The sequence below is a fragment of the Cynocephalus volans genome, chromosome 1 (genome assembly GCF_027409185.1).
Source record: "Cynocephalus volans isolate mCynVol1 chromosome 1, mCynVol1.pri, whole genome shotgun sequence".
Taxonomy (NCBI): domain Eukaryota; kingdom Metazoa; phylum Chordata; class Mammalia; order Dermoptera; family Cynocephalidae; genus Cynocephalus; species Cynocephalus volans.
The window spans coordinates 84258898-84276237 of NC_084460.1; the positions used below are offsets into that span (position 1 = coordinate 84258898).

At 34.9% G+C, this 17340-nt stretch overlaps 2 protein-coding genes across 4 annotated transcripts in view; both read left to right on the top strand.

Annotated features, from left to right (window-relative positions):
• RSRC1 (arginine and serine rich coiled-coil 1) overlaps nt 1-17340 on the top strand; it is a 416602-nt gene that overhangs the window by 367673 nt on the left and 31589 nt on the right. The window lies entirely within an intron of this gene.
• LOC134385641 (small ribosomal subunit protein eS12-like) lies at nt 6847-8169 on the top strand. The gene is given in 4 exon segments (XM_063107385.1): nt 6847-6904; nt 7773-8079; nt 8081-8107; nt 8109-8169. Coding segments are annotated over 4 exon segments (453 nt in total).

Consider the following 17340-nt stretch of genomic DNA (forward strand, 5'->3'; position numbering starts at 1 on the left):
TTTGTTTGTATATTTATTTATTTATTTTTATTAGCTCCCACAAATGTGAGAACATGTGGTATTTCTCTTTCTGTGTCTGGCTTATTTCACTTAATATAATTTTCTCTAAGTCCATCCACTTTACTGCAAATGGTAGTATTTCATTTTTTTTTAATTGCAGAGTAGTATTCCATTGTGTAGATATACCACATTTTCCTTATCCACTCATCTGATGATGGGCATTTAGGCTGATTCCAACCCTTGGCTATTGTAAACAGTGCTACAATAAACATGGGGGTACAGGTATCCCTTCAATATGATGATTTCCATTCCTCTGTGTATATACCCAACAGTGGGATAGTTGGGTCATATGGCAGATCTATCTGTAATTGTTTGGGGAACCGCCATACCATTTTCCAGAAAGGCTACACCATTTTGCAGTCCCACCAGCAATGTAGGAGGGTTCCTTTTTCTCCACATCCTCGCCAGCATTTATTATTTTCAGTTTTTTGGATATTAGCTATCCTAACTGGAGTGAAATGGTATCTCAAAGTGGTTTTGATTTGCATTTCCCGAATGCTGGGTGATGTTGAGCATTTTTTCATGTGTCTGTTGGCCATTTGTATATCTTCCTTTGAGAAATGGCTATTCAGCTCCTTTATCCATTTTTTAATTAAATTACTTTGGTTTTTTTTGCTGTTAAGTTGTTTGAGTTCCTTGTATATTCTGGAGATTAGTCCTTTGTCAGATGTATATTTTGCAAATATTTTCTCCCATACCGTTGATTGTCTTTTTGCTCTGTTAATTGTTTCTTTTGCTGTGCAGAAGCTTTTTAGCTTGATATAATCCCATTTGTTTATTTTTCCTTTCATTTAATTTTTCTGCTGTGACCTGTCATGTTCAGTTCAGCAAAGTGGCTCGTTATGGTTATGACTAACAAGAGAATATTTCTCAACCAACACTGAGCATTTTGGAAATTTTAGACATTAAAGAGGAGCTGCTTAAATATTAGAGTATATCAAAATGTTATTAGGAACTTTAGAAACTCTAGCAAAGTGTCTGTTAGAGAAATAAAATTCCCTGGTAATTTTTAAAATAAAATTAATTTTCTTTTTGACAGGTGAAAGATGCCATTCCCACATTAACCTCTTCTGTTAAATGAGTAGCTTATTTCTAACTAAGTTAAGCCAGGAGATGAGTCCCTTTGTTTAACACTTCTTAAAGTAAAAGTTAATGTCCAGTCTTTATCTAATTGCTATCAAAGACATTAGCCTATTTGGCTGTGGCATGATTCAATTGCATGAGGTCATGCAGCCTAGCTGTAATAACTTAAAGTGCTTCACTTGGTGATAAGAAAATATATTAAAATGCTCTCAGGTTCATTAGTTATTGCCTAAGGTTATGCTTTATGGTCAGTCCATTTACTGAAGTTTGTTGTAATAGCACTAACCTGAACTCACATTTTTAAGTCTTTCAATATAAGAAATACAGTAAGTTTTAAGAAAGTATGCTTGTATTTTAGTCCGCATAAAGAAAAGTTGACTATTTTGACTTTTACCACTTGGTAGCAGAGTTGGAAATAAATTTAATGTTATCTTGTCACCAAAGCATACATAAAAGATTTTTTTCTTCAGGCTTAATTTTGAAGACAAATTTTAAAACTTTTAGCAAAAATCTACTATATAAATAGGAAGCCTTTGATTTAATTTTATTCTAACTTTGATTCGAATCCTTCTCTATACTTTCATAAATAACCAAATGAGAGCAGGTCCCCCCAAGTCCACCCTTTGTATCCCTCGTGAGCATGTGTGGCTTCATTAAGCTGGCTCAACCACCTGGTGTGGAATCTTTGGTCTCAAGAGACTTTCTCAACATCTGGCATTAGCTATGATCTTTGTATATGTATGCTTAATCTTTTTATTGACATTTTATAAAGAAAAAGAATTTGGGACAAATTAGGAAGGTGTACAGAACAATACAAAATAAAACTATATTATAGGTCTGATGTGCCACAGTATTTTACAATATACAGAAGAAGCGAACCAGTAAGTAGATTGATAAGTATTTCAAATTTATTTTAGAACTTAGCATAATGTATATGATATAAAAGATATATTTATTTATTTATATGGAATATTGTTGGTTGGGTTATTAATCTATGGTCAAATTCCAATCATCCTTAAAAAGAAATTTTTTATGTATTTTAGTCGGCTGTAAAATAAACTGCTGTATCATTTTGTTTTGTTTTGTTTTAATATAACTTTTTTTTCATTGTAGGTGTTTATGGGGTCCAATTTGTCATTTTGATACATGCATATATTGTATAATGATCTAATCAGAATCGATAGCATGTCTACCATCTAAACATTTATCATTTTTTTGTGGTTATATTATTCAAGATCCTCTTTTCTGGCTGTCTTGAAATAGACAATACAATATTGTTAGTTCTTGTCCCCCTAGGGCGCCAGAACTTATTCTTCCTATCTAACTGTAACTTTGTAACTTTATACCAGACTACCAGCCTTTCCCTGGCCCCCCACCCCGTTCTTTCCCTAGTATCATTTTTAATAGATTAAAATTATAGGATAATTTGATAGGAAAACAGGAAAAGGGATTGGTATCTTCTTAACCTTCTGAAAGATAATGTAGTTGAGTTTTGAACTAGGGAATACTGAGATAATGTATGAAAGTGAGTGTTTTCTTATCACAGAAAAACTGAAGAACATTATTCATTATATCCTAAAAAAAAAGTAGGGGCTGACCCGTGGCTTACTTGGGAGGGCATGGTGCTGACAACACCAAGTCAAGGGTTACGATCCCCTTGCGGTCATCTTTTAAAAAAAAAAAAAAAAGTAAAGGGCATTATTGGATAACTATAAGTGAAAAAAAAGGGCTATGGCTTGTTTTTATATGAAAATCTCTTTTTACTACCTTAAAATTTTTTTAAAATAAGAATTTTAAAAAGCTAAACTATTTTTAATTTAGTTCTTTATTCTATGTATTTACAATGAAGCAAACTGACACCCTATGCAGAAAATAAAAATAGTATGTAGTGATGTGAAGTGTCATTCTTTTGTTTATATATTTATAGATATAATCATTCTATGTAGTAGTATTTAATATTTTTATTAGAAGCAAATTAAGAACGAATTATCAACTAAGGTATAGCTGTTATTTGCATCTAATTTAGATAAAATAGACATTAGACTTCAAGATGGTATGGGACAATGCTAAGATCATATGTAATAAATCTGTAGGTGAATGGAGAGAAATTTCTGCTTGGAGCAGAAAAGATGGAGAATGACTCTGATCTTAATCTGCTGACCTGCTGAGTGATCTTGATTAGTGTTCATATTATACATGTACAACTAAGATGGGGACGATTGTGCAGCTATTAAACGCATTGCTGTTATATTTAATAGGACGAAGATTAACAGCAACATTGAACACTAATTTAATATTTCAGATTCACTAAGTGTAATTTTAGCAGTTGAAGACAAACCTCTTTAATAATTTGGGGGAGTAGAGACATCATTTATTATTCTGATACTTAAGTGAGGTCAGTACATTAAATTATATAAAACTTTTGCTTTTCAATTATTATCTTTTGCTGCCTTATTTTGAGGTCAACTGAAACTGGTAATTTTATCATAGTTTTCCCAATTGTGTACTTTATGTGATAAATATCTCACTTCCTGTTGTCATCTTAATGTAGGTCCCTCCTAATCAGAAATAGTGCATAGTGCCCTATTTAAGGAATGATATAAACTTAAATTGACTTTCACAACCAGGTTAGTCAGTTCACTCCAAAATTATCCAGAATTATTGGAGTGCATTTTTTTTCTTTTTGGTGTTTTTTTCTCTTTTGGGGGGCTCTTCAGATCCCAAATGAAGAACGTTGGGATACAAAGTGGAGTGTGGGGAGGAAGGGGATGCCGAGGGAGGTCGGGGATAATTGGGTGAGGGACACAGCATATAATCGCAATTTGTGGTAATGGGAATGCTGACAGTATAGATCTAGCCATGATATCTTGGGCACGAGTGGTGACAATCAACTTTGTATCTCATGAATATTCATAACAAATTTAAAAAGAACTGAAATTCAAAAACAAATAAATAAAACAATCCTTAGAATAATTTAATTTTTTTGGATAAGCATTGTCATTTTTGATTATCAAATCATATGTTGAAATAATGAAAGTGAAGATAACTCAGTGTTATTTTCATGTATGATCACAGAACATACCAACAGTGAAAAACCGTAATGCTTTTGACACCTGGTGATATGAGTTAGCACATTATGAGTAGAGTGTTCTTATATTCTTTATTCAGAGGTTTTGCCTTCTTTTGTAGAATATGAAAAGGAGGGTGATATTTTGAAGAGAATTTTTCAGATCTTGGTAGCATTTTTTTTAAAGACTTTTTTTAAACCTCTAATTTATATATATATTTACTATAAGCTTTTCCTAAGTGTTTAGTAATAACCTAATACAGTTTTTAAGGCCATAATATATTTTCAATCAAATAGTACTCCCATTTTAAGATTGTATAATTTTGAACAAACCTGGCCAAAGCTACTGTTAGGCTGTTTTAATTACACAGTGCTCTCTGGATAGCTGCAGATGGTATAGGAAATTGATCTATGTGTGTTCTGCTCCAGGATATAGTTCAGAAATAAGCCAGCTGGAGGTGGGGGAAAGAGATTTTCTTGTTATCTTCCTCCCCCCACCCCCCAAAGAGTGAGCCAGTAGGTTCTGGTTAATTGAGTTTTGTCATGACTTCTGTTCTCGGATACTTTTCAAGTTAATATTTTATCTTTTTTCTCAGTGCTATTTTATTTCCTCGTTTTCTATTAAAATTACGTGAAGTCATAAAATGTTAGAACTGTAGGGAATCTTAAAGATAATATCTAGTTCAGCTGTCTCATTGCAGTCTTACTCTACAACTAAGAATTCATTTTCTCCCATCTCCTTTCTACCACCCACTTCCCCCACCTGCCGCTACCCCATACCCACCCCACCCTTGCCCCATCCCCGCCAAACTTTGCCAGAAATGTGGAGTAGTGAAGGGAGAAAAGAAAAACCAGGTCAAGGGGAGAAAAGTGTTTCTAAGACTATTGCACAGAGAAAGAAGGTCCAAATGTCATCTTGCTTGGAAAAGTGGCCATTTCTGTCGGGGAAACTTGTTCTGATTACAGCATTCGGTGGAAAGAGGCAGTCATGTTATTTTACATTAACTCACTCTACTCAGTGGTTCCTGACCTGACTCTGGGGGTTTAACAATAGTGTACACCTTCATTTATCTTCAGTAGAGTAGGAGAATCTTGGGAAGCAGATTGAAGTAAAGTGACACTTGTTAAATCCCTTTTAACAAATGCTACAGGAAGCCCTAATCATCACCTGCTGAGTTGAAGCAGTAGTTCATTGTTCACAAGTAAGCAATTGTTGAGTACCCTGCATTGGAGATGCCAATAAACTTTCATTCTTCGAAGCCAGCAGAAGACTGTGAAGCAGTTTTAGTCAGGTCCCATATTCATGTTTTGAAGTTTTGGCTTTTAATTTGTTTTCTGTTTAAGGGTGAGAAGGAAAGGAGGAGATTGAGCAGAGAATATAGGAAATGTTTTTTATCCCATACTTCCCTTTTAGAGCTGCTTCGAAAACTATTCTTTTTTAAAGAAATGCTCCATACATAGGCCAAACTAAAGAAAATAGATTCTTTAGTGTTACTGTTAAAATAATAACTTTATACAAATTAAATTTAGCAGAATTTAGTTGAGCAAAGAAAGACTGGCAAATCGAGCAGCCTTCAAACCAGATGAGATTCAGAGAGCTTCGTTCCACAACGTAGGCAGGCAGCATTTATGGACAGAAAATGTACGTGGGTACAAAAATAGCTGAATTGGTTATAGGTCAGCATTTGCCTCATTTGAACATGGTCTGATCAATTAACCTCCTGTGATTGAGAAGCTTGGCTACTGTGATTTGCTGAGACTCAGCTATTTGTTCAAAAGTATACTCTATGTTAAGTTTTCAGTTAATTTACATGCTGAGGTTGCAGTTCCTTAGGTAAGGACTCAAGTATGGAGGCATCCTCAGACCAAATTTAGTTAATTTAACATATCCAAAGAAACCAAAAATATTAAAGATTTAATACTAGAATGAAAATCATACCTGAGCTGGATAGCAAAAATAAGGATGGAGGGGTGGTTAAAAAGGTTTAAGCAACAAAACTTTGGGAATTATCTTACCACATCAATATTATAATATTCTCCCTCTATTTTGAATGCAGTTAGGGAGAAATTGAAATATGTTGTGTTCTCAGGGCATTTTTAGCAAATAGAGGAGCAGTGTGGCCCAAATCAGGGCAAAGAAACTTATTATGTGCCAAGCATTGTGCCTTATTTGTGTTCTCTCATTTAGTTTTCTGCTCATAAGTATCCGCTGAGGTAGATAACATTTTATAGAGGAGAAAACTGAGACTTGCAAAGGCAGAATAATTTCTCTATAGCTACATTACTGGTACGTGCTAGAACCAGGATTCAAACTCAGTTTATATATTCCAAGCCATTGCTTTTGCTATATACTGTCTCAATTCCTATTAAAAAAGAATAAACTTAACTCTAAACAACAGCTGACAAAGTAGAATATTTGTTACAAAGCCCACTAGTCATTAAGTCAACAGATATTTAGTGAATACTTATTAAATACATATCACTTAATTAGGTATAAACAAGCACTTTTATAATCTTCTTATAAAGCTTTCTGTCTTTAACTCTGTATGCCTTTAAAAGTATCTTAATAAAATCTTAATTTATCACATTATATGTATTTTCTTTATATAAAACAATATCTCCAGTGTGAATTATTCATGCAACAGTTGGTGCCTGATTATGCATACTCTGCCCTCAGTCACTCAGGAGGCTCAGGTAATAGAAATGTGTTTTAATGACAGACTTAAGTCGGGGGTCAGAAAACTACCGCCAACTGGCCAAATCTGGCCTACTACCTGGTTTTGTAAATAAAGTACTATTGGAATAAAAGCCACACTCATTTGTTTACATATTGTCTATGACTGCTTTTGTGCTACAATAGCAGAATGGAGTAGCTGTGACAGAGATCATATTGCCTACATTGCCTAAAATATTTTCTGTGTTGCCCTTTACAGAAAAAGTTTGGCAACCCCTGGCTGAAATCAACATCATAAGAAAGAAATTCTAATACCAAAGTACAATTGCAAATATAAAGTATAAATACACACACACATATATATACATACACATATGTTGTATAGACAAAAGTGTACATAAAAGAAAATTTATTTGGGAATTATCTGTTCTTTTGTGGTATCTGTGCCCCCTATACTCCTCTTGCCTAGCTTCTTTGCCCTGGATGTTAAATATTAGTATTACATTTCTGATATATGTAGAGGCACAACTGGGGCTTAAAATTTATTTTATGAATAGTTATTCTGTCTCTGAATAAGAACTTAACTTTGATTTTATGTATTTGTCATTTTTGCAAACTTGGGAAATGAGGTTTTTATTTAAAACAGGATAGACCAGATTCTCAAATTTTAGTGTGCTTCCAAATCACACGGAGACTGATTGTATCACTCCCAGAGTTTCTGATTCAGTGGGTCTGGGATAGAGACTGGTAATTGCATTTCTAACAAGCACCCAGGTAGTGCTGATGCTATTGATGTGGAGACCACACTTTGAGAACCACTAGAAAAAACCTTGAAGATAGTAAAAGGGTAGCAAAGATCCATGAAAGCCTTCACTGAGATAGCCTGAGTCTTACGAAAATTTACCCCTCTTTCCCAGAGAGGGTCTTGTGGCATTGTGGACATTAACAGTGCTTTACAAGAGGTGCTGAAGACCACCCTCATCTATGATGGCCTAGTACGTGGAATTCACAAAGCTGCCAAAGCCTTAGACAAGTGTGAAGACCATCTTTATGTGCTTGCGTCCAACTGTGATAAGCCTGTGTATGTCAAGTTGGTGGACTCCCTTTATGCTGAACACCAAATCAACCCAATTAAGGTTGATGACAAGAAACTAGGGGAATGGGTAGGTGTCTGTAGAATGAACAGAGAGGGAAAACTGTAAAGTGGTTGGTTGCAGTTGTGTAGTATGGCAAAGAATCCCAGGCCAAGGATGTCATCAAAGAATACTTCAAATGGAAGAAATGAGTAAATAATTTAGGTCATGGGAGAAAAAAAGAGAGAGAGAGAGAGGACCTGTTAAGTAGGAATGAAAAAGCAGAATATGAAATAGAATATATACTATAAAAACATTTGTAATGGTATAGCCAGTGAATGTAAGATAGTAATGCAGTGAAAACATATTAAGAATGGAAGGATGAGATGGTCCTTTACTGTTTTATATTACTTTTTAAACTGAAAGACCAAGTATTCATAGACTGGTCTTTCTACTTACTAGCTGAGTGACTTTGATCATATCACTTAACCTCACTGAACTTGTTATTCAAGTAAAAATGAAAAAAGTAATGCTTATCTCACAGGGATTTTGCGAGAACTAATATATGGAAGCACTTTGTAGAGTTTATCTACATGTGAGCTAGAGGCTGTATAAGTTCAAAATCTTGATTGTGGAAGGAAATAGAGTGCATACCTATTACAACATGAGATTGTTAGGAAAAGAAAACCTAAGAGGAAATAGATAATCAACACTGTCCGCACTGAGATGTTAAGTGTATTATATTCATTTGTTAGGTATTTCATTTAAATTCTGAGGTTTGGCCTTCAAATTTCCATTAATTTGGACTGGTTTGACTTTTGAGGTTTTTGTTTATCAAAATTGTTAGCTCTTGGGTATTACACAAATATTGATGTGTAGCTCTGGCCTGTTAGCTATCAATGGAAATCAGAAAATCAATAAACTTAATAGCCGTTCATTACACAGTTGATGCATTTGCAGGACTATATTGAGTACTGTCAATGGATAATCAATTCAGTAGTCAAAATCTATCACCAGATCACCGCCAGAATTTTTTTTATAATATACTATTTTATTTATGACTTTATATAGCTACAGCAGCACTTTTTTGTGAAGCAGTATTTTGTCTTGTTGGATTCACATTGCTTATAGTTATGGTCCCTCCACCCTGTTAGAAGCACCTATCCCCCTGGAGGTATTTCTAGATTAGCCCTCTCTTGATATAAGCAGAGCTCTAACTCTTAGGCCAGCTTCTACCCTAAGGTGAATTTCATCTAGTCAATTCAGTCAGCCAGCTTACACTTACCGAGTCCCGACTATGTGCTAAATATTGTAGGAGAACATATATCTGAGCTCTTCTGTATTGTATCACCTAGTAGGTAAGAAAATATATAAAACTAATGTGAGGAGAATGAAAAAAATTCCATGTTGGGAGCTCAAAGAAACAACTCTAATCAATAGAGATTTGGGAAGTCTTCATAGAGAGTAGCATTTGAGCTGAATTTTACAGAGGTAAAATTTATTTTGTGAAGATGAGGTGACAGGTATACCAGTCTGAGGGAAGAACTGGAAAGGAAGTATTACATGCTGTAGAAGGTCATAGAAGAGTTTCTAATCATACATATAGGTTCAAAGGAGGATTTCTGGAGAAGGTAACTCCAAGCTGAAGATTAAAGAACAAAATAATAGTTTATAGTTGAAAGGGAGAAAGAATAAGAGTGTTCCAGGTAGAAGGAACAGCATTTGTGAAACCTAGAGTCAAGAGAATATGGTTCCTGACATAATTGAGAACTGAATGACGTTTAGCATGGCTGAAACTAAATGAACCATATAGGGAAATGATGCAGTCCAAGTATAGAAGCCTTATCATGCAGAGATTTACAGAACCTCTCTTAATACATGAATAGAGAAAAATCCCAAAGAAATTTGTTAGGGCTAGGGATTTGCTCACAGAACAGATTTTTATAGGTGATATTATAAATTCTAAAAAAAACCATCAATAGCAGTATCTTGAAAGTCTATAGAAGAGGAATATTGCTTAATGAAAGTAGATGCCCATTTTTTGTATATGAAATAAAATGTGACAGTTCTTGTTATATATTTATAGCAGGATTAGCATTATTCTCTATGGATTTTAGAAAAAAAAGAGGGAAAATTTCAAGAATACTTGAGTTTCCAAATTTTAACCAAAACTTTTTATAAGAATTATGATATCTCAGTTTTTAATCCAAGACATTAACGACTTTTGTGGGTTTGGTTTTGCTTTTCTGTATTTTTATTTTTATTCTATTTTTTTAAATTTAATTTGTTTTTTTTTTGTCTTTTTCGTGACCGGCACTCAGCCAGTGAGTGCACCGGCCATTCCTATATAGGATCCGAACCCGCGGCGGGAACGTCGCCGCGCTCCCAGCGCCGCACTCTCCCAAGTGCGCCACAGGCTCGGCCCTAATTTCATTTTATTTTACTTCTCAAAATACATCGTACTTGATTTTCATGCTCCTTTACCCGTTCCTCTCCACCCCCCACCCCCCACCCCCACATCGTATCTGTGCGCTTGGCTTAAATAAATAGTTCAAGGAATTTTTGTGGTTATTCTGTCTTCTTCCCCCCACCCTTTATTTGTTTGTGTGTTTATTTATTTATTAATTTTTAGCTCCCACAAATAAGTGACAACTTGTGGTATTTCTCTTTCTGTGCCTGGCTTGTGTCACTTAACATAATTTTCTCTAAGTCTATCCATGTTGTTGCAAATGGTATTATTTCATTCTTTTTTATAGCAGAGTAGTATTCCATTGTGTAAATGTACCACAGTTTCCTTATCCACTCATCAGATGATGGACATTTGGACTGGTTCCAACTCTTGGCTATTGTATATAGAGCTGCAATAAACATTGGAGTACAGGTATCTCTTTGGTATGATGATTTCCATTCCTCTGGTTATATTCCCAGCAGTGGGATTGCTGGGTTATATGGTAGATCTATCTGTAATTGTTTGAGGAACCTCCATATCATTTTCCATAAAGGCTGCACCATTTTGCAGCCCCACCAACAGTGGATGAGAGTTCCTTTTTCTCTGCAACCTCTCCAGCACTTATCGTTCTCAGTCTTTTGGATGTTAGCTATCCTAACTGGGTTAAGATGGTATCTCAGTGTGGTTTTGATTTGCATTTCCCGGATGTTGATTGATATTGAGCACTTTTTCATGTGTCTGTTGGCCATTCGTATATCTTCCTTTGAGAAATATCTGTTCAGCTCTTTTGCCCATTTTTTAACTGGGTTATTTGTTTTTTTGCTGTAAAGTTGTTTGAGTTCCTTGTATATTCTGGATATTAATCCTTTGTCAGATATATATTTTGCAAATATTTTCTTCACTCTATTGGTTGTTAATTTACTCTGTTGATTATATCTTTAGCTGTGCAGAAGCTTTTTAGTTTGATATAATCCCATTTGTTTATTTTACCTTTAGTTTCCTGTGCTTTGGGGTCCTATTCATGAATTCTGTACCCACTCCTGCTTCCTGGAGTGTTTCCCCTATGTTTTTTTAAGAAGTTTTATTGTTTCAGGATGTATATTTAATTCTTTAATCCATTTTGAGTTTATTTTCATATGTGGTGAAAGATACAGGTCTATTTTCATTCTCCTATATATGATTATCCAGTTTTCCCAGCACCTTTTGTTGAAAAGGCAGTCTCTTCCCCAGTATGTAGACTTGCTGCCTTTGTCAAAGATCAGATGGCTGTAGGCATATGGGTTAATTTTGGGGTTCTCTATTCTGTTCCATTGATCTGTGTGTCTGTTTTTATGCCAGTACCATGCTGTTTTGGTTATTATAGCTTTGTAATATAGTTTAAAGTCAGGTAGTGTCATGCCACCAGCTTTATTTATTTATTAATTTATTTATTTTGGCTCAGGATTGCTTTGGCTATGCGTGATCTTTTGTTGTTCCATATAAATGTCTGGATAGCTTTTTCCATCTCAGAGAAAAATGTCATTGGAATTTTGATGGGGATTGCATTGAATTTGTAGATCACTTTGGGTAATATGGACATTTTCACAATGTTAATTCTTCCAATCCAAGACCATGGGATATCTTTCCATCTTCTTGTGTCCTCTTTAATTTGTTTCAACAGTGGTTTGTAGTTCTCTTTGCAGAGATTTTTCACATCCTTGGTCAGCTTTATTCCTAAATATTTTATTTTTTTAGTGGCTACCGTAAATAGGCTAGCTTTCTTGATTTCTTTTTCTGCATGTTCGCTGGTGGAGTATAGAAATGCAATTGATTTTTGTGTGTTGATTTTGTATCCTGCAAGTTTGCTGAAATCCTTTATCAACTCTAGGAGTTTTTTTATAAAAGCTTTAGGCTGTTCAATGTATAGGATCATATCATCTGCAAAAAGGGACAGTTTGACTTCATCCTTTCCAATCTGGATGCCCTTTATTTCCTTCTCTTCTCTGATTGCTCTGGCTAGTATTTCCAACACTATGTTGAAGAGGCCTGGTGAGAGTGGGCATCCTTGTCTAGTTCCTGTTTTTATCCGTTCAGGATGATATTGGCAGTGGGCTTATCGTATATGGCTTTAATTATGTTGAGATACTTTCTGTCTATGCCTAGCTTGTAGAGAGTCTTTATCCTGAAAGGATGTTGAATTTTGTCTAATGCTTTTTCAGCATCAATAGAGATGATCATGTGGTTTTTGTCTTTGCTTTTATTAATGTGGTGTATCACATTTGTTGATTTGTGTACATTAAACTATCCTTGCATCCCTGGGATGAATCCCACTTGATCATGGTGTATAATTTTTTGTATGTGTTGCTGTATTCCGTTAGCTAGTATTTTATTGAGGATTTCTGCATCTATATTCATCAAGGATATTGGCCTTTAGATTTCTATTTTTGATGCATCTTTGTCTGGGTTTGGAATCAAGGTGATATTTGCCTCACAGAATGAATTTGGGAGAATGGCCTCTGTTTCAATTTTTGGAACAGTTTGTAGAGAATTGGTATCAGTTCCTCTTTGAAGATTTGGTAGAACTCTGCAGTGAACCCATCCGGTCCTGGGCTTTTCTTTGTTGGGAACCTTCTGATAACAGTTTCAATCTCTTTGATTGTTATTGGTCTGTTCAGATTTTTCTATATCTTCTTGCCTCGGTTTTGGTAGCTTGTGTGCATCCAGAAATTTATCCACTTCCTCTAGATTTTCAAATTTTTGGCATATAGTTGTGTATAGTAGTCTCCAATGATTTATTGTATTTCCGAGGTGTCAGTTGTAATTTCACCTTTTTTATTTCTAATTTTTGTTATTTGGGTCTTCTCTCTTCTTTTCTTAGTCTTGCTAAAGGCTCGTTGATTTTATTAATCTTTTCAAAGAACCAACTTTTTGTTTCATTGATCTTTTGTATTGTTTTTTGTGTTTCTATCTCATTTGGTTCTGCTCTGATCTTAATTATTTCTTTTCATCTCCTAACTTTAGGTTTGGATTGTTCTTGTTTTTCTAGATCTTTAAGGTGAAGTGTTAGGTTATTTATTTGCCATCTTTCCATTCTTTTGAAGTAAGCATTTAATGCAATAAATTTCCCCCTTAAAGCTACTTTTGCAGTATCCCACAGGTTTTGGTATGATATATCATTATTTTCATTAGTTTCAAGAAATTTTTTGATTTCCTGTTTAATTTCTTCTTGGACCCACATGTCATTAAGTAGAATGTTGTTTAATTTCCATGAGTTTGTATAGTTTTCAGAGTTTCGTTTATTATTGATTTCTAATTTTAATCCATTGTGATCAGAAAAAATACATGAAATAATTCCAATTTTTTTGAATTTGTTAAGACTTGCTTTGTGACCTAACGTGGTCTATCCTGGAGAATGTTCCATGTGCTGATGAGAAGAATGAATATTCTGAGGTCGTTGGGTGGAATGTTCTATAGATATCTGCCAAATCCAACTGGTCTAAAGAATTGTTTAGATCTTGTGTTTCTCTTTTTGCCTAGATGATCTGTCCAATGATGAGAGTGGGGTGTTCAGGTCCCCCACTATTATGGTGTTAGTGTCTATTTCTTTCTTTGGATCTAAGAATGTTTGCTTTGTAAATCTGGCTGCTCCAACATTAGGTGTGTATATATTTATGATTGTATGTCTTCTTGATGGATAGATCCCTTATCATTATGTATTGGCCATCTTTATCTCTTTTAATGGTTTTTGCTTTAAAGTCTATTTTATCTGATATAGGAATAGATACTCCAGCTCGTTTTTCATTTCTACTTGCATGATATATCTTTTTTCCATCCTTTCACTCTTAGTTTATATGTGTCTTTACAGGTCAAATGAATCTCTTGAAGACAGCATATTGTTGGGTCCATCTTTTTAATCCAGTCAGCCAGTCTGTGTCTTTTCAATGGGTAATTTAGTCCTTTATATTAAGAGTTATTATTGAAAGGTGTTGATTTACTCCTAGCATTGTACTGATATTTGTTTAGATGTCTTAAGTATTTTTTGTTCCTTTCTTTCAAATTTTCTGTTTGTCTTCTGTATTTGTTGGTTTTCTCTCTTTTGTTAGCATTTTTGTTTTGCTGGTAGGTATTGTTCTTTCTTGTGTATTCATGGTAGTGATGGTTGTTTTTGTGGTATCAAACCCAGTACTTCCTTGAGAATTTCTTGTAGGTCTGGTCGTGTGGTAGTGAACTCCCACAGTTTTTGTTTGTCTGAGAAATATACTATTTGTCCTTCATTTCAGAAGGATAGTCCTGCTGGGTTTAGTATTCTTGGCTGGCTATTTTTGTCCTTTAGTGTTTTGAATATATCATCCCATTCTTTTCTGGCTTGTAGAGTTTCTGATGAAAAGTCTGATGTTAGTCTGATTGGGGCTCCCTTATAAGTGACTTACCGCTTCCCTCTTGCAGCTTTTAAGATTCTCTCTTTGTCTTTGATTTTTGTCAGTTTGATTATCACATGTCTTGGAGAGGACCTTTTTGGGCTGAATGTGTGTGGTGATCTTTGGGCTTCCTGAATCTGGGGATCTGTGACTTTCCCTATACCTGGGAAGTTTTCTGCTATTATCTCGTTGAGTATGTTTTCAATGCCATTTCCTTTTTCCTCCCCTTCTGGAATACCGTGCTTTTTTTTTTTTTTTTTTTTTTTTTTTCTTTTAAATATTAGCCTTTCAGTGAGGAATATTCAATTGGTTTGGGCTTTACTTCTGAGAGCTTTAGCCAACATCAAGGGTATGATAACCAGACTATGCATGGCCCCAATCATGTGGCACCCTGTCAAAATGCCAAAGATCTTATCTATCTCTCTCCATCCTATTTGTTTTATATTTCTCCTCTATGTTTTCTCATCCTTTTGTTTCTCTTTCCTGATATTTTATGCCTTTTTGTGTGTGTCTCTTTATGTCACACATGGCTATCTACCCCTCTCTCTTTCTCTATCTATTTCTCTCCTTGCCCCCATTTTTCTTCCTTAACAGTCCACAGCTTATAACAAAAATCAGTGTTATATTTGTTATTCTTAATAAATATCATCTTGTTTTCCTCTTCTTTTTTAAAAAAATGTATAGATGGGATTGTACATTTCTCTCCAGATATGTTCTATTATTTGTATATATAAACACATATGATTTTCTTACTTATATGTTGTAGTATCTCTATGGGTCAGTGACCTTTAACTGAAAAAGATTCACTAATATTACCTTATTGACTATGCACAACTGGTGAGGAGGAAGCTGTTAGGGGTCACCTTTAATTGCTGTCAGTGTTTTTTTTTTTTTTTTTTTTTTTTTTTTGCTTGTAGCAGATTGGGTTGGAATATTTTTCTAGGGTCCTTATGGCATAGAAGATGTTACTAAAATAATCTGGGAAGGTTTTATGGAGGAAGTAACTATAGTGACAGACGGCTACTTGATTTTCAACTCTATGACATTCTCTAGGCAGAAGCATTATCTGTGAGCTAACATCCACCTCAGTGATGTGCACCTGGCTGCCCTGTTCTCCCCGTAGGCATTACTCCTTCACTGCTGCACAGTACACACATTCCTTTTTCATAATACATTAAGAAGACTATTTATTTTATAAAATTAGAGTTAGAAAATAGTAATCTGATATTGATGCACTACACTAAAAATAAAAGAACTATACAAAATGTTGTTCATATTGGATGTCTTTAATACCACCAAATAATTGGTATGCTTGTCAGTTTTTTAAATAAGTAGTCATGAAAAAATGATTCTGATTATTCCATGACATAAGATTCAGAATTGATTCTTTACTATAACAATGACACTTTGTCTCAGCAGTGTGTTATAGAAGATAAAATATGGCCTGAGAACCAGGGAGCTCTGTCTTCAAATCCTAGCTCTGCCACTTACTTGCTAACTGTTTTTATTTTCATCATCACAAGCCTCAAGTAGACATGTCAGATTACACATCCATCACATTGTTTTTCTGTAGGAGACTCACTGTCCCAAGACAACTATGTTGTATTTTCTTTCTCCTCAAACTTAACCACACCTTCTCCTCTCTGCTTATGCTCAACTGATGACCTACCTCATACTTCACGGACAAAACAGAATCCATCAGACAGTAATGTCCTTACCTTCACAACCAACACATTTTTTAGCCAAATGGAATTTGCTCCTATCCTCTTCTTCCTCACTCTCATATTGAGGTATTGCCATTTCCTCCAGTGCTGTTCCCAGACCCATCTTGCTTTATCAAGCACTTCCCTCCTTTGATGATCTCCTTTCTTTCCAGCATTATCAGTCTTTCCCACTCTTCTGCATCACTCAATAATAGTAACAAGCATGCTCTGTGACCTCCCATCTTAAAATAACTCCCTTGAACCCAGTAATCACCTCATTTCTCTGTTATCCTTCTCAGCCAGATTCTTTCTACGCACGTTTTCTACTACTTTGCCTCTCCTTCACTTTTTCAAAAATATACAGCTTTATTGAGATGATTCATGTACCATGCAATTCATCCATTTAAATTATACAGTTTAGTGGTTTTAATATATTTAAAGAGTTTTGCAACCATCACCGCAGTCAATTTGGGAACTTTTCCATCACCTCCAAAAGAAACCCTGTATCCACTAACAGTCACTACTGGTACCATGCCAGTCCTTCCAGTCATAGGCAACCACTAGTCTTCCTTTCTGCCTCTACAGATCCACCTCTTCTGGACATTCTGTATAAGTGAAACCAACCAGTATATGGTCTTGTGATTGGTGGGGTTTTTTTGCATTTAGTATAATGTTCTCAAGATTTATCCATGTTCTAGCATGTATCAGTTCTTCCTTTTTATGGCTGAATAACATTTCATTGTATGTATCTACGTATTATTTATTCATTTATCACTTGATGGACATTTGAATTGTTTCTACTTTTTGGCCATTATGAATAAGGTGGCTATGAAC